The following is an 18,754-nucleotide window of genomic DNA, read 5'->3' on the forward strand; positions in this document are numbered from 1 at the left end:
TCTTTCCCAAGTCATTTTAAGATGTGTGAAAATACTATTCACATTCTGTCAAGCCAAGAGCATTTATGTACATCTGCATGCAGTCAAATTAGCTTTCTGTGCACTATCTAAAAATGAAACGAAAAGGCAAAAATAATATTGCACGTTCTTTTCCCAAGAGAAACACAGACTTTTTTGTTCTCATTTAGTAGCAGAACAGCACTGACTAGCTTTCAAATTAGCTGCCTCAGTTTGTAGCTGAAATAAGTGCTTTCGACCACATTGCATTTGAAACTGTTTGGAAGTTTGCACAAACAGAACTTCTGCAAGAATGGCACTGGTTTGGTTCCCCATCTTGCTCATGACAGAGAACAGAAATATTTGCGTTCTTTAGCACAAAAACATGTAATGTTTGCGCAGTTATACAAATACACAGTCAGCTTGTAAAAACAAGCTTGAACACTTTCTGACCCAGTGGGTCTTTTTACAAAGCCCTGGTGTTAGGTAGCCAGTGGTAGTGGTGGTTGTGGGGGTGGCCGTTAACCGGCCGGACAAACATTTCCTTAAATTAAGACAATAGATTTAGAGCCTGTGATTTCCATTAATAAACAACACAAGAGAATAAAAGATAAGGCAATATATGCCCCTAAAAAGTAATTTCAAAAATTGTTTTTAATTAAATATATTTCAAGAAAACATGGCATTGCTAGCAAATAAGAATGCTTGATTTTGCCACCAGTCTTCAGTAGACTGGGTGTCTGCATGTTTGTACTGGGCAGCAGGTGTGGGCTTATGCTAGTGCCTGCTTGCTTATTAGAAGTGCTCTGTAGTGATGGTAAATTTGATTCTTTTTACTGAATCGAGTTTTAATGAGTCACTCACCAAAGTCAATCGAATTTTTGAGTCATTTGCTTCACTGAGTCAGTTGACCAGAGAGTGCAAAAAATGTACATTTTCACTCAAACTTAATTTGTTTCTCTTTTCATGTAAATCCTACTGCTAGAGAAAAAAAAAAGCAAAACATTTCAAAAATTAAGCAATTTCCTATCAAAATTGCTTAATAAACATTTATTTTGTTTATTTTTTATTTTAGTAGTATTTTGCTTAAATGTGTTAAATATATATTTTCTCATCTATATGTCCACTGAAATGTGAGCCAGGGGGCGGTAATGTGCCTTAACATTGGTTGCCAACCAAGAAGAAGAAGAAGCTGTGAGCCAGGAGGGAGGGGGTGAGTAGCTCAAATGTGCTGTTAGCATGTTAGCAGAGCGATGCTACTGTGAACCGAGGAGTTGTTTTCTTGATGTGAGCTTCTACTCAGGGTTTTTTTCTTCCAGTTCAGAGCAGAAATGCTTTTGTTAAGATACTGGATGTTGTTTTTCTCCACAATTTCAATTATAAGCTAGATACATTGCTGCTAACAGCAACAGGGATGAGTCAGTGAGTCAGTTGGGCTTGTGAATCATGATTCATGAGTCAGTAAAGTGATTCTCGAGTATTGAACGATTCGTTCATGATTCGCGCATCACTAGTGCTCTGTTTGGACTTTGAATGAAGAGTGTTATTCTGAACTACAGAGACAAATTCTGCATTATTCTTTCTATTTATTTATCACATTACTTATCGGAAATATTTTAATATTTTATTCAAAGGGCTAAAACGAAACATGGTAACCAGGTTAACATGAGCAGCACTAGTTTTTTTTTTAAATTTGGAATCTTTTTAGAAAGAATTTGTATCTTTTAGAAATATAAAAGTGGGCTAACCATCCTGCGTCCAAACGCGCGGCCCCTCCTTTACGCCGTGCTACGACACCGGTATGGTCACTGAGTGCTGCTATATGGGAAACGTATAGCTCAGCGGGTGTCCTCTTCTCCCTTTTTCTCGTGCTCTCTCACACGGGCGCGCTCGTGCAACTAAGCGCCTACGTCAGAAAAAAGGGAGAACAACACTGTCAGTGAGCATTTAGTGTACAACAGCCATTGTGTTTGGGATAAGCCGGTGGTGGTAACTACGACAGCACGAAGGCTGCCAGCCGTTTGTTATTACCGCCTAAAAACCTGACTAGTGGGCATGCCGCGCATAACCGCTTCATCAACACCACCTTGCTGATCACGTCAACATGAGCGCGCCGAACAAGTCTTCGGAGAAAAGGTTTGTGTGGTCCTCTTTTAGAAGTTTGTGGTATGTAATGCTGTGCACTCTGCATTTAGTAAAATATATAAAGAAGTAAATAAATGCCCATGAAGAGTTAACGTAGACGTTTTTAGTTCGTAATGGGATTTAGAGTCTCCTCTTTACATTCCCTGTTTACCGATAAAGCTATTTAATCCTAGTGATACTTTCAGTTTTATGAATGAACTGGAGGAAGAGTTGAATGTGTTTAATAAAAGACAAACTTGTGTCCAGAAGGTGTCAGTGTAGTGTACGCAGTAAGCTGCTGAGGAAGAGTCGGCATCTGTGTCTGCTGTAAGAAAAAACAAACGTCACAGTATGCAAACATTACATCTGCATGTGGCTTCAGACTGAAACCACATGCAGATGTAATGTTGGCAACAAGGATGACAATAATTTGTGCAAGACTTATGCTTCTGAAAGATGAATCAATATGCGTTGGCATAACTGAAGAGTAGTTTAATCTGCAGTTAATAAAGCAGCAGGTTTATGTTGTTATCTTTTTTTCTTTGAACAGAAACGGCCCCAAAAATAAGCTGGATAAGCTTTTAAAGGAGAGAAAATGCACATTTCCCCTTCTGATCAAGGTATGGAAACAGCAATTCGTTTTACCACTGTGCTTTATTATTTCAACTGTATACTAAATCTTGAGGGGTTTTTTTTCCTTTTAATTTTGCCATCATGAAAGCTTAATGTATTACATAAGTTATTGTTGTTGCCAAGGTTTTGTGGGGTGACGGAAGGCCTCCAAGTAACCAAACACCCTGAGTTCATCTGCGGGCCATTAAATAAATGTTATTTGGGTGATTGTGTGCTCTCAGCAGAAGTGATTTATTGGGGAACATGCTCTCCCTTGTAAAGTTCTTGGCCTGCACCATGGAAGCATCTGAGAGATGTGCTCTATTCCCATTTGCTGGGAAGAGCAAAACTACTCGATGGCAAATAGTTATGACGTTACACGCGTCCCATATCGGAAGCTTTCCACGCTGACACCTGTGTTAACCCCATCATCTCTTCTTCCTGGAAAGTTCCACAGCTTTAAACTGTGCCCTGCAAGGACACATTCATGCAGGGGTGGACTGATTCGCCCACCCCCTCCCTTCTGCATGAAGGGATTAGTGTGTTTCAAAGCACCTGAGACCTCCCTCGCTGAGCTCCTATCGGACACTTTTATAGTTACTGTTGATTAAACTTTTAATACAGTTTGGACCTCTTTGCCAATAGTGGACAAAGACCAGTGGAGGAGAAATTACTGCATCCTTTAATGCAACAAAGATCATGCTCACTGTTGTCTTTCTGTAAAGCATCCTGGGTTCAGTGTCATTCAGACTATTTTTAAGTAAAGCTGGGATATTTTAATAAAGAAAATAGATGAGCAAGGTGGAGAAACAAACGAGAGAACATATGAATTTGGGGAATTGGGGACACCAGATTGATATTGCATGTGTGTGTGTTGGGTTTGAGAGAGTGGGAATTTAATGACCTATGGAGAGGGCTAAATCACAGCAATAAGAAAGCCCATCGTCACTTAAAACAGCACAACCAAGCCAAGCTTGGTTTGCAGAGTGGGTCAGCTAAACGCATCCTTGTTTAATCTTATCATGGCTCCTCTTATTCTTTGATCTTGACACTTAAAAAGGCCCCTTAAACAGATATCCTTTTTAATTAGCAATAAAACTCCCCACAGGTTGTTGAGCTAAAAGATGCCCAACATAAGAAGGCTGAAAAATCTTTGATCATCAGTGAGATATTTGATAGAGTGGTAGCTGAGGCATCATTTGAAGCTGCCACGGGCGGACTCCTCGGTTAGGGTGTCAGTTCAAAAGATTTTCTGGTTTTCTAAGTTAGGCTATCGATGCGAAGCATTTGCGTCATTGCAAAATACGGACGCAAGCAGCTGCTCTCAACAGATGCTTGCTGAGACTGGAGCAGGCAGTGTCTTTTCAAGTTTGCAGCTTTCGTATATTATGACTCACTGCTCAAGTCCACTTGATCATTTAAGAATGCTTTTTATATCTCACAGTGACTCATGCATGTACTTGGTAGGGGTGGGGGAAAAATCGATACTGTGTAGCATCGTGATATTTTGTTTGCTAATAATGTATCGATACAGGGACAGCAGAAATCGATATTTTGTTACAAAAAAGGATCAACATGCTCTGACTTCAGAGCATGTTGATCCTTTTTCTGAGCAAGAATCCTGACATTCCTTCACTGTCCAAATGTGTTTAACTTTTTTATGGCAGCAATAAACATGACAGTTTACTTATTTTAATTTAAGACATGTTTTATTTTAATTAAGTTTAAAACTTTTTTATTTAATGTAAAATTATATTTTGTTTTAATTTACTTTCAAATTCTTCAGTTGCTGAAGGGGCTGCATAGTTTTCATAAACTGCATAGTTCAGAATAGCTATAATTGTACCAGATGGTTGATTCAGTTAAGTTGGACTAGACTGTAATACAAACCGTTCAGTTTGTCAACAATCAAACTGAAATGAGAGAAAGACTGAGTGTGAGACTTTGATATTAGATAAAATGAATATTGATAAAGTTTACCTTTATGTACAGAATCTGAATATCGCAAAATATTTTAAAAAATTGCAATAATATCGTATCGTGGGATGTATGGTGATTCCCACCTCTAGTACTTGGACATATATGACTTACATATGGACATTCATCCCGTTACTGAAGCTCAATGTTTGCCTTATACTGGGAGCTTCATGCACGTGCACATCTCTATGTTAAGAGATTTCTTACTCCATGGCTCATGAATTAGCTGAATAAAGTTGTAACATTAAATAGTGTCATTGGAATAGCAGATCTGCATTTTAAATTTAGCACTGAAATGCCTGCATAAGAATTTTATAAAAGCTTGTATAAAAACACAGTAGCAGACTACGTTAGATTAAGATTATATTTCTTGCACTTCCTGACATGCTTCACTGCATTGCACCTGGTCAGCCACCTCCACAGAATGTGGAATAAGGAGTGTGCCACCCTATTATTCTAATGAACCTTGCCCCTGATAGAGTTTCTCATCACTGCTTTGTTCCTTGATGACACCGGACCCCTGAATAAAAGCCGGTCACTTAGAGAGACATAGGGTTCACCTCTTCTGAATGACAGGCTGATATCGATGTCAGCGAGCACAGAGTTCACACTGTCACTTTACTGCAAAGTTGACTGTGCGCGTAAATTACATCTGAAGTACGATGAGCTTAATTCTAATCATGTCCTAATCAAACTCTCGTTTCTTATTTCTCATTGCGAGCGTGTTTGCGTATCTGCTTTCCTGCACTGTGTTCCCTCGAGTTTATGTTTATGCATGCAAGATGTTATGTGTGCCACCTGAACGGCCTGCGGCTTGTTTGTCACATGGCTCTCACTTGTGTCAACATGTGAATCTCCATGATCACCAAAATAGTTCCAGCCATAGCAACATTTTCATTTCTGCCAGCGATTGCTATTCCTCCCACTGGTTCCTGCAAGCTGGGCAGGTCTCATACTGCCAAGGTGTGATCCTGGTTAGGCCACCATGTCACAGTTAAATTTCACAATGGTGAGGAGGTGTAGCGATGCTGCCCCGGAGAGGATCAAGAGGCCAGAACACTCCTCGGCTGATAAACATTAATTGGATCTACAAAGAATGCTGTGTAAACAGCCACCCAGGGAGTTTAGTTAATGAGTGTCTGGTTTAGTTGCATGAAGTGTCTGTTTTCCTTTAACAGTGAGTCATGCAGTACCGAGCTGCAGGGTATGCCAACGTCCTCCCCCATCGCACCCTTTCGTTCCATCTCCATAGGCCCAGGAGAATTGTTGTGTAATCTGGTCTAATCTAAAATATTGTTATATAAAAGGACACATTTGTTGCGATTGGTTCACTGATTCCTACACAGTTTTACAGTATAATACAATATCTAACAATATGAGATGTGACTACTTTAAATCATTTAGTTTTGCACAGTTTTGATTGAAGCAGAAGTGTTTTAAACCCCCCACTAATAATAAGTATTTGTGTTTTTTACTATGATGATCATTTATGTAATTATAATTGCACTTCCTCTCATGAAAGCTTGTAATTGTATTACATAATCAGGATCACATTAATCAGGATTTACCTTTAAGCCACGCCTGTGCTAGCCAGAGTGTGTCAGTATACACCTGTAGAAATGGGGAAGGACTCAATGAATGTTTCATTCTTCATTGTTTGCATCCATCATGCGAGCCATGAGATTAAATCCTGCAATTTGTGCTAATGATTAGGGCTGCCACAAACGATTATTTTGATAGTCGACTAGTCGGCAATTATTTTTGCGATTAGTCGACTAATCAGATCATCATCCATTGGACGTACAGCTTATTGCACCAGCAGCGTCTGCTCTTATATAACTATCATTAGCTTACAGCTTTAAGTGTTTAAGGTATGTGCTAACTAAAAATAAAGACAAGATGATAGTTTATTAAATTTGACTTATATATCATGTTTAACCTGAGTAGCGGGTTTGAAAACGATTAGCCGGGAGTCTGGTGTTCTCACGGCTCTAGTTAGCCTAGCCCCCGGCTAGCTATCGAGCTAGTGGGTAACAGACGTCTCCGAAAACATCGGAGCGCTTTTGAAAATATGTGGTGTCTTGATAAACTGAGCAGATATTTGAGGTTTACACAGCTACATTCTCGCCTGAAAATATGTTAAACGTTTATTTTGTGACCCAGAAAGAATAATAAGAGTAATATTAAAACTAACTAGCTGCTGCCATTGTTGGAAACTGAGCAGGGCTGCGCTATGAATTCTGGGACACAGTTTCTTCTTCTTCGGGGTTTAACGGCAGCTGGCATCCTTGTACATGCAGTGCTGCCATCTTCTGTTTCAGTCCGTTATTACACTCTTAAATCCTACTACTTATTCCTTTTGTGATCTTACAAAGCTTCAAACGACACGTCGACTATTAAATCACTCGTCAACGATTTTGATAGTCGACGTAATCGTGACTAGTCGACTAATCGTGGCAGCCCTAGTAATGATACACTTTGAAGGCGGTATATTGTCTGTCTTAGTCTAGCTCAAACATTGGCTGCTTTGTACCCGGGTGGTGCAAAGGCTTGTTGTGGTAGGTGACAGGAAAGTACTTTGGGGTCAGAAGTGGACAGTTGATCTTACCTAGGTGATAAGGCTCAACTTTGTCTCACCACTGGGACGCAAAAAGGTTGGCTGGTTGGTGGGTTACCATAACTTAGCTTGCCAACTGATGATTAGAAAGTAAAGGAGGGGTTGGTTTCTAGGAAAGCTGAAAATGGAAAATTAAATGCTGTGTTGCCTGGAGATTATAGCTCACTTGGCGCAACATTAGACCCATTTGTAGACAAGGTTTGTGGTCACAGAGCTGCCAGAGATGTCAGGCCATCATCACTCACACAGGTCTGATGGCACAAGCGCGCCGACTCCATCCTCAGGTTCTCAAACCTGGCAGGGCAGAGTCTGGGGCATTTAGGTCAGCGCCTGCACCGCGCACGACAGGGGGTAAGTCCTGCGGTGTTGTAAACATATTTAGCAGCGAAACATACACACACATTTTGATTATAGAGCTGAACTCTGAGACGCACATGCACCTGCAAACATTTTACGCCTCAGCTAACTCACAAGCAGGCCAATTAATTTCATCTTATTGGGTTTATTGAAATAACAGTGCAGCGGTCCGAGCCAGACATGGGGCCCTGGGTCAGGGCTCATTCCAGGGAAGGAATGCCGCAGATCTTAGATGAAAGAATAATTCATGAGGTAAGACTTCCAGCTCTATATTAATTTAGAAAGAATAAGATAAATACAGGCGATGGTGTCTTACTAGAGATTGTATCAGTAGAACTGATACAATCTCTAGTAAGACACCATTTTTACCCTTTTAAATATTTAAAATTTAAAATTTTTAAATCTTTTATTAGATTTTATTAAATTTTTTTTTATTAATTTTACTGCTGTTTTTGTCTTCTTAGCATATTTTGTATTTATCTAACTCTCCTGGTCTGTTAGTGCCTCTATCCTGTCTGTGCTTGTGCCTGATTTGTACCCTGTTATTGACTTATGTTGACTCTCCATATTACTGTGAAGCACTTTGGTGTGCCTTCAGGTTTTTAAATGTGCTATATAAATAAAATTGTATTGTATTGTAATTGTATTGTAACTGCAGTAGAGACATCATGACTTTTAACTTGAATGCATTGAATATCTCCAAAATATTTAGTTTTGATGTGAACAGAACAACAGAGCTCAGAGTATCCAAAGCTGGATCCAATCAATGTTGATGAGACTAAACCCAGCCAGGCTATCGACTGTTACTGAGCTAGAATATGTTTTATGTTTTTATTCTTGTAGTTGTAGGGCATCAGTACAATCGGCCTTTTAAAATTTCACAAACAGAAAAGACTTCCAGCGTGTTTTTAATGGTTTTCAGAGAATAGCTGCACAGTGATGCAGCGCGAAGAACAGTTAGACCTGCAGGAGTAATTTTGGCTGTTGACTATGTGTCTCACTGCAGCTCAAAAGATTAAGAGAGGTGAAGAAATAGCAACGCAAAATGTTTAAAAAAGACTCTTTTATGACCACATAACATTTTATTTTAGTTACAGTTAAAATCTTTAGGATTTCTTTCTGTGTTGAGGCATTCAACAAGGGTGCAACGGGTAGCAAGCATTCAGTCTGTATGTTAGATTAATCTCAAACAGTGAGGGGTTTATCTGTCGGTGCCACGATGGGGAAGTATAATAATTCCATCAACCTCCGATCAAGGCCACAGAAAAATGACCTGTGGCCCAATTCTGGTGTTTTCTGTGACAGTCTGTCAGGGAGGAGGCAGACAGGAAGCTCTTGTGTATCTGTTTGTGGTTATTACAGTACATGAAATGATGAAGATTGTATTATAGTGCATGGGAGGATTATACATGTAGGTGGTCCCGACAGCACAGTTGACACAAATATGAAGTAGTAGGTCAGCCTCCACAACCGTCGAACACCCAACACAAACATATAAATCACAACAATACAACATTGAAGTAAAATAAATATTATGTATTTGAAGAGAGTTCAGCAGCTTTTTGTCAGAATCTTTCGTTTTTAGAAATCTGACTCATCACGATTTGTTAGCCTCGGATCATATCATGAAATCATATCACATAGTGCCGTTTAATTTTGTGTTTGTCTTTGATTTTGCTTTTATTTGCTATTTTATGACATACGTTACAACTTAACCTCCTAGGACCTGGCGTCCACATATGTGGACATCCCATTTTGGGTTATTTAGACTAAAATACTCAATTTTGCTCTACAAGGGCCTGATATCCACTGACAAGGACATTATGCTGCTACTGTTCTATCAAAATTTTAAACGAATATCCTCATATGTGGCTCTGATTTTTCATAAAAACAAAAATAAGGTAAAAAAAAAAAATCTGGTAATTCTTTGTTTTTACATTCATCGGGCCCCAATATGCCCAAATAGCAAAGAGAAATAAAAAATGCAAGCTGTGGAAGAGTTCGGGTCTTAGGAGGTTAAACATTAGAAAATATTCACTGGTTTGCTTTAAAGGCTTATCCAGTTCAGGGTTTGGAGGAGCTGCAGCGTATCCCGGCTGTCGAGGGGTGAGAGGAGGGGCAGGTAGACAGGTAGCACCTCACACCTTCAGTCTATTTCAAACTGGTAATTAACCGAACCTCTGGGAGAAAGCCAGAAATCCCACTCAGGACAAAAAACAAGACTTTAGTCTAAAGCAACAGTGCTAACCACAAAATGTCCCCATTATTGGAAAATATCCTCATTGATATTTCCTTATTATTAATCAATTCATTAATTTATTCATCAGGACAAATCTGCTCAGTTGACTTTGACTGCAGGATGTTTTTGTCGAACAGGGCAGATATTTTTCCAAATTTAGACAATATTTTACTACAAACGGTGGCTTGTGTTTCTGTTGTCGACTTGAGGTTATTTGCCTGTTTTTGTCTCATCCTCTTCACCCGGCTGGAGAGAGCCTCTCCACGTGCCTAATAAGATTTTGCTTGCCTGGGAACTGCTTAATTTTCAGCTTTACTCAAATAAAGAAACACAGACACTAACATAACAAACATGAATGCAATCACACAGATACAAACACACAGACCTCCTTATAGAGAACGGGGCTGAGCGGGCTAATATTCAGAATGTGGCTTGATTGTAATTACTTTAATAAAAACAGATTGTCAGATGCTCTTTTAATGCAGCGACTCAGTGACGACATCGTTATTGTTCTTCAGAAAAGAACTCATTCATTTCCACAGTAGGTTTAACAGACTGCGGATCGTAGCCACAACACCTTTGCAAAATTTGCACTTTTGCACAAAAACTGTTTACATATAATGTATGCTACAAGTGAGTTTATAATCACCTGTGTGACTAAAGTGTATGTGGTTGTGCCACCTTGTGAACTTGACCCATATTGCACATGGTGACATGCTGTTACTGAGACGTCTAAAACTGCAGATGCTGCATTGCACCTGCCAGCCGGGTCACACTACCCACATACCTCTCTGCCATGTGGGAGGGGACACTGACACGGTCTGTTTTGGCCGATAACTCATCTTCTTTCAATTTGCCTGCACCTGGCAGCGATTAGCCAAAGGCCCAACAGCATGTAAGGCACCAGGTTGCAGTCAGAGGTGGCAGGTTGGTCATGACTTAACAGACTTACTGTCCGTTCTATCCAGATCAGAGACATTAAAAAGGTGTAGCCCAGTTATACGACTGATCCAGCTGGTTGAGGGGCAAATGAATGAACTAATACAGGACAAGAGAATACAGGATGAGAGAAGTGATACAGCAGCTACTGTACCTCAAGTGTCCCAACTGGCTGACTGAGCAGTAATGGAATACAGTACCCTGGTGCTTCATGCTACAGGAATAGCAACATTTTTCCTGTCACCAAAACACGGTGATTTACAGATTTATTTTTAGTGGAAGGGTGTGACTTGGTATGACTGCAACATTTAATATGAACTGTTGCACTCTTACCTCCCTAATAACTGCACTTTAAATAGAGAGCTCCTCCGATAAATCATTTAATCATCAGCAATAAATTAAAAAGAAATACAGAGAGATAATTACAACACTTGGTTACCCAATGACTATCTGCAGTAAAAAGCTATAGTCAGCATTTGTCTCCTGTCCTGCTGTGGGCTCTGCTGTTGTGTGTAGCAGGCAGGAGGCCAGGGGTAGCTACAGGAGGGTGGGGCGGCTAAGCTGTTTGTTAGCAAGACTGTAGCATCTCACAGGGGTTTGTGCAGCAAGTAAAGCAGCTAAAGAGGTGTAGAAGAGTAGAAGAGATGGAGGGGTTGATAAGGAGAAGCAGGCAGGGGGATATAACATCCCCGTTGTCTTTGTCTCCAGGATACAGTGACAAGTGAGAAGGAAGAGGAAAGTTTCAGGCATCTGTTGAGCCACATGGGAGGGCCATTAGAGCTGCACCACCTCCCCATCTGACTTCCCCACGAAGTGCCCACCTGGGAGGATGATGAGCTCTGTACCTGTCTTTCCCCCCCCCTCCCCGTCCTTCACTCCCAGAGGCCTCTTTTACGGCGAAGTCAGTGCCAGGCCCCTGCTGCTTTGTCTCCGGCTCAGGATGGGTCCCCAGTCAAGTCCCATCCATACGTCACTGGCAGCAGCAGACAGAGAGCACTCCCTCACTCATAATAGCAACCGCACAAAGCAATAGCATCCTCTCAGTGTCTGTCGGCAGTCTGCCTCTCTGCCTCTGGATAAAACCCGGGGCAGAGAAAAATACTTGACAGAGAAGAAACCACAGAGGTTTGGAATATAACCTCGTCTAAACGAATAACTCGATGAAGCAAGGTCCAGATTGTAGAGGAGTACTGTTCAGAGTCACAAGAAGTTTTCAGGGAACTTATCGTTTATGGAAACTTATCATCGCTTAAGTTGGAGAAATTTTTGTTTTTTAACAAATGGAGTTCAACTAGACCAAAAACCTGCTGGAAATGCAGGCCTGGTGTCATCACTGCAATCATAATCTTTTCATTCGCTCCTCAAACAAGAGGCCATCTGTTGTTACGGCTCCTCTGGATGGAAATAGTGTCTAGAGGTTGAGATGTCGTTGAGGCTGCGGTTGTGACAGCATGGAGGAGATGTGCTATGTGGGAAGACGGGACCTCACCTGCCTGCTGTGGTTTTAGCCTCCCCCATGGCTGCTGCTGGGGTAGGAACAGGAGGGTCAACCCAGAGGTATATTTAGCAACAGGACTGCCTACATGGGACTAAAGGCAATCATTTGTTTCCATTCTCCAGACAGCCACGCCCACTTATGTGTTTTTAGTTAGAATTTATTTTTGTTTTTATTGGTTTATTTTAAAGAAATGCTCGCAGGCTTTACATGTTGTGCTATGACACCCGTAAATAAACTGTGATCCTTTGTTTCTTGATTTTTCTGTTCTCATGGTTCCATACTCCATATCTGAGTTTTTTATTTCAAGTGCTTTCATGTGGTGTCTAATGTGTTGTCACCTGGGTGACAAAATAGAAGCTTGAATGCTCTTCCAGGATAACTGTGGCAAGGTTTACAGTCCTCTATGTGCAGTCAAGATAGCTGTTTCATCTCGTTTCTAGTCTTTATGCTTGGCTAAGCTGCTTTTATTTATAGCATGCACATGAGAGTGAAGTCAATATTCTCGTCTAACCCCCCTTTTCCAGTCATGCTGCAGTACAGATGCATGGTAATGAGTTTTGTCAATATTAATGAGACTTAAAGGAGTCCTTCCACCTCTGAGAGGACGGCGTGTTCACTGTCACTATGTTCACCTCCCTCTTGGATGGCTTCTCCACCAACAGGGGACAAATACTCTCAGTGGCTCAGCTCTAAACCTTAACTTATCATTTGTAGCACCTTCTTCATATTTGGTCATTGTCCAGAAATAATGCTGCAAGATTATTCAGCATTATTTATCATACAGCTTGATTTCAAAATGAGATGCTAGGTTACTGTCTAAAGTGAAAGATTGTAAGGATAAGAGCATCTTTCTGTACTGTCTGACATTTTATTTGAACTGCACTCTGGGTATTTGGGAATTTAGTATATTAAATAATTGCTTTATATAGAATTTTAGCTACCTGCTAGTATCGCAGATGCTACCCTGGCTCTTTCATCCATAGCCCCTTGTAATTGTTCTGTTATAGACCCAGTCATGTTACTAACCTTCTGCCTAGAAATCTGAATTTGTGAGCTTTGCATTATCTAATTTTCCAATTGTCATTGCCAGCTTAATTTCAAGCATTTAAACGTCTTTGGAAACAGGATTGTATGTGTGACTAAACAAATACAGCAAGAGAAATAAGAGAACAAGAGAACAGATAAGAGTATAATGAGGGTAGTAGCAGCAGCTTCCTCAATAGATGCTCATTCCCAGAGCTGATTACTGAAGTAGCCGCTGTTGTTGCATAACTGCTGTCGTCTTATCATATTCATCTCTTGTACTGGTTCTGGGCTAATCAGCACATGGAGCACTGAGTTGTTTCCCTCCTGCAGTGTGGATTAGTCATTGGAAAGCAAATAATCTCGTCTTACATTTGCATCATGAGATAAACATGATGCAAATAGGTTTTGTTTTGTTGTAAACAGCAGCCATTTTGACATTTTACAGCAAGGTAAACAAAGGTAATTAAACGTTTTAATCGTGTCTTTTTTGGCTCAGTGTAATAAATGATAGTTCCACCTGAGTTTACCTGGCCGTGAACTGTCAGAATGGCTGTTACGAAAGGGCCCCATGCTCTAATATGACTTTGAAGGGTAAGATGTGTTTCATATGTCAGTCAGGGTTCAAAACTCCTAACTGTTGTGTCAAGGATGAAATGAAAGTTGATTGCTATTTCTTCTGGGTTTTATGTAGGGCTGCCACAAACATTTATTCAGCTGTGTAAAAACTTTAATCTCAGCCAAACCGATTTACTCAGGAACAAATAAAATACTGAAAAAATCCAAACAATAACATTTTAAGTTATCTAAGTGACTTATATATCATGTTTAACCTGAGTAGCGAAAGAAGGCGGTGGGTTTGAAAACGATTTGCCGGGAGTCCGGTGTTCTCACGGCTCTAGTTAGCCTAGCCCCCGGCTAGCTATCGAGCTAGCGGGTAACAGACGTCTCCGAAAACGTCAGAGCGCTTTTGAAAATATGTGGTGTCTTGATAAACTGAGCAGATATTTGAGGTTTACACAGCTACATTCTCGCCTGAAAATATGTTAAACGTTTATTTTGTGACCCAGAAAGAATAATAAGAGTAATATTAAAACTAACTAGCTGCCGCCATTGTTGGAAACGGAGCTGGGCCGCGCTATGAATTCTGGGATAGGTTGGGCCACGAAGTATTCACCTGACCCATCCTTCAAATCTGGGGAAATGAAGGGCGCATTTGTCTGAGTCTTCAAATTTGGACAGTCGTGTCGCTGTAGCGTAATGGACCCTGTGCACGAGAAAATGCTAACTTCCTGGTTTGAGACCGGATGTGGGGTTGTACATTTCCGGTAGCTTTACTTTGCGGTCAATCGCTACTGCGAAGATATACTCCAAAATTGATGTCCAAAACTCGAAAACGGAACGATCGCGTTAAGTTACAAAGAGCAGAAGGTGGGAACACTCACCACTGTTGTGTCATAAAAATCTAATGATCAATTTTGACGTTTAAAGAGTTTAGATCGATCGGTTGTTTACATCACTAAACACAAGCAGAACTGCAGCAGAAGACACATCGTCCACATTCAGAAGCACATCTCTGTATAGTGACTGGTCTTATGATTTAAACAGGCAAATGTTCAGCATTCAAACTACAGGTGAAGAATAGTCAAACCAGGTGTTTTCCCCGTTATGTCGATATCAGCTAGTCAAGTACACACCTACACAGCATGTTAACAAACCGTGAAAAAAAGCCACACAAAAAATTAATGATTGCTGGTAACGGTTTCTATACATTAGTATTTACGAAGGGTATGTTGTGACTTACCTTCAAAATTACAGCGGTCCCTCGCTATAACGCGGTTCACCTTTCACCTCGCTGTTTCGCAGATTTTTAGTGCAAGTTTGCATGCTTATTTACGTCCTGCGTCCTGATCGCTGCAGACGATCTCCTCCGTCTCTCCTGTACAGTACAGAATCGCTGCATCTATCGCTAGCAGTGTGACTCTGAAGTGCAGTGCTGTATGTCCACGATGTACACGAAACGTTTTGCACCGTCAAAAAATAAAATTGGCTACTTGATTTCACATATTGCTGGTTATTTTTAGAACATAACACCCGCGATAAACGACGGACAGCTGAGAAATATAAAATTTGAATCCATTTTCTCTTTTCCCCTGAGGCGTGGGGGGAAAATATCGACAAGTCGATGAACATCATTTACAGATATATTGGGTAAATGCCCGAGACATCTATAGAAATGTGAATCGCCGCTTTATTTATTTATTTGCTTAACTTGTTTTGGACCGTAAACAGGGCGCGAATAGGATACCGGAAACAAACGTCCCCACAGGAGTTTCCGCACCGGAAGTAGCATATGCTAACGTGCACATAGTCCATCGGCCTCCAAATGCGGGCACTGTCACTACCCGATCCGTACCGGAAACCCGATCGGTACCACACATGTGCAAAAGGCCACTACTTCCGCTCGAAGCCTTTTATGATGGTTACGGTCAGATTATCTTTTAAGATGTTAAGAATAACAAGTATCTCTGAAAATGTTTGCAATAATGAAACATTTCAATATAATGTAGACAAAAACGAAAAATAAAAAGATAGTTACGGATCAGGACTCCCCGATCCGTACTGCGCATGTGCAGATGTTCTCTTCTTCTTCTGTTTCATTTAATGGCAGTGTACTCCCCAGTGTACGAGGATACTGCCACCTGCTGACCGAGCGAATGAACCCTATTGTAAACTGAACTGGCGTCATTACAAACGCGTATTAAATTGTGGTTATCGAGTGTTTATGCTTGTCTGTGTGGAGAGGATTGTTGGAATAGTAATGATGATGTCCGCTATAATTGTCAATTGTCAGTAAACACTTAATCTGGCTGATGAATCTTCATGTGACATATTACTAAGTCAGTATTATTAAGTCTATAATTAGGTGCCATTCTTCTTATTTTATGGCACTGTTGCTCAAAAGGGGGAAACACTCTGTTGAGGAGAAAAGCATGAATTTGTTTGTGTACGGATTATCCATTATTTAAATGTCCCGGGCAGTCAAAAAGGAGGCAGAGCTGTTGAGAAATGCTAAGAGCTAACTGGGCGCTAACCGTGTCACTCAAATATATATATATATATATATATGCTGTGTCCCAAAACGTCGGCTGCATCTGTGACGTAATCGGCCTTCAAATGCAGCCTTCAATTCTCGGTCTTCGACTACTAAATTCGTTGTCAACGATTTTGATAGTCGACGTAATCGTGACTAATCAACTAATCGTGGCAGCACTAGTTTTATGAAGTTCCTTTAAAGTGTGCTATGACTAACAAATGTGTTGAAATGCGTTGAGCGCATTAATCACTGTTTTGACATTCTGTTTTATAGAATACTTCTTATATAGCACTTTTCTGCTCTACTCGAACACTAAAAGGGCTTGGTACAACTCCACTCATTCACCCAAGCCTAATTGCTTTGTATCTATCATTCACACTACAATAATCAGAGAGCAGCTTGAGGTTTAGTATCTTGCTCAAGGAGCTGAGATTTTAGTTCATTTTTATCAACTACTTGACCCTGCAGCGCACGCACAAATGGCACAGGACTGTAAAACATGGCAAATTTTAGCAGAACTGCTTAATTTTAATTAATGTTGGCAGAAAGACACAAAGGGAATAAAATAAAAGTTTTAATCCAGTAAACCTGCTGGATTTATCTGAATGTAGCTACTGTGGAAAACACATCGCGCGTGTGCGTGTCACTTAAAGATGAGGACTCATCTAAAAGATGACTTTTGAAGAACGACGGTGAGACCGTGACCGTGCGTTACTTGAGCGCTTTCGACAGCGCAGAGGTTTCTGGACCTCACTTTGTCTGCAAAACATTTACAGTACCTGAAGTGAGCTCGAGCATTGTGGCCAGTGCGTGCGTGCGTTGGTGCAGCCCTCGCTGCACAGCGTCGGTGTTGGAGAGCGCATCAGTCACACCGCATGGTGTAGGTGGACGACAGCAAGCGGATAAAAAAACCAACAAATCTATATCGGGACAGCCCCAGCTGTCAGCGGCAGAAACCTGAACAGGTGGCTCCTCCGGTGTCTTAGCAGAACGCGTCACGGCACAACAGCTTGTCTCGCGGGCTAATCTCCTCTCTGACGACAGTGCATTTACCGTGTGCGCGTAAAACCGGGAGTACGGCAGCTTTCGGTTGTGGGAATCTGATCAGTCATCGGGATTTTCCTCATCAGTGTTGATTCAGTGTTCATCACGAAGTTGGACTTTTGGAAAGTGCGCCTTGTTTTTGAGGTTGGACGGACAGAGTTGGATATAATGACTTGGATTTCGTAATTTCTCCTTTGTTTTTGGATTGTCAAGGCTGATAACACAGCATGTTGCCAGAAATAAATAACAAGGTGAGGAGCTGTTTGTTCGCTGGATACTAGACTGACTGTCTGGTAGCAAAGCAGGAAGTTCTTATTAATCGAATAGGGATCAATATTCCAGTTTACAGGCAGGAAAATTACAAAAACAAATTGACGATGCTCATAAAAGTTTCCTGGGATTATCTTATGGGATCATAATGTTGTCCGTGTTATATTGTTATGATACAGACAATATGAATATGTTCTATGAATATTAATGTTATCACTGCTTTATCTCCACTGGCACCAGTGTCAGAGCATGTGTTATCTTCATTTTTATATTACTTTTGCTCTGATACAGGGCTAACATCCCTGATAATTGTAGGACAGACCTCTAACAGGTAAACCTTTATAATGAAACTATAGTAAAAATCGACCATTTTTATTGTATTCACTTTTTAAAAAACTCATTCCAAGAATATTAAACGTAACTCTGAAATGATTTCCATTTCTCTTTCATAAGCTATCCTACTTGAGTGCTTATTTCGCAGTCCACCCCCTTTCCCCTGAGTGCATGCCAAGTTATGATGAAAAATCTGATCCATTTCTATTTCAGTCGTTGTTTAGCCTACTTACTTCAGTGTTTGTTGTGCTGACAGATTCTGGAAGTCTATAAGTGTTCTGGTATATTTTTCACACCCTACATGGGAACTGACATAAATTTAACCTTTGCTGTTTTTGGCACTTTAAAGAATTGTAGCCTTTTTTTCCTGCATGAGTGAAAAAATGCAAAATTCCTTTTTACAAATTATGTCTAAAACTAAGGACTTGCACTATTTGTGATCACAGGGTTTGATGACTATTTACCACCACTTTACATCCATCCTTTTCCTTGTGGTCACATTCAGCGATGTGCAATACAAAATAAATGGAGAGTATGATTAGACATGTCTGACAGATGACAGTGTTCATGAGCAGCAGGTTTTAGTTTGTTGGTGTTTACCTCAATGGCTCCTGGTTTTATTGCTTT

The 18,754-nt window shown here is 40.6% G+C and overlaps 1 protein-coding gene across 3 annotated transcripts in view; it reads left to right on the forward strand.

Annotated features, from left to right (window-relative positions):
* The first annotated feature begins 1,781 nt into the window (after positions 1-1,781).
* Positions 1,782-18,754, forward strand: part of dyrk4 (dual-specificity tyrosine-(Y)-phosphorylation regulated kinase 4) — a 28,313-nt gene continuing 11,340 nt past the window's right edge. The window contains exons 1-2 of one of the 3 annotated variants that reach the window (XM_087842814.1): positions 1,782-2,133; positions 2,672-2,741. In XM_087842814.1, the coding sequence (XP_087698940.1) occupies positions 2,102-2,133; positions 2,672-2,741 (102 nt within the window). In that variant the 5' untranslated portion in view covers positions 1,782-2,101. Of the gene's footprint in view, positions 2,134-2,671; positions 2,742-7,844; positions 7,937-17,284; positions 17,776-18,754 lie in introns of those variants that run through there. The other 2 variants (XM_087842813.1, XM_087842815.1) reach the window with 2 other exon arrangements.

The sequence above is a fragment of the Neolamprologus brichardi genome, chromosome 7 (genome assembly GCF_056152115.1).
Source record: "Neolamprologus brichardi isolate AB-2024 chromosome 7, ASM5615211v1, whole genome shotgun sequence".
Taxonomy (NCBI): domain Eukaryota; kingdom Metazoa; phylum Chordata; class Actinopteri; order Cichliformes; family Cichlidae; genus Neolamprologus; species Neolamprologus brichardi.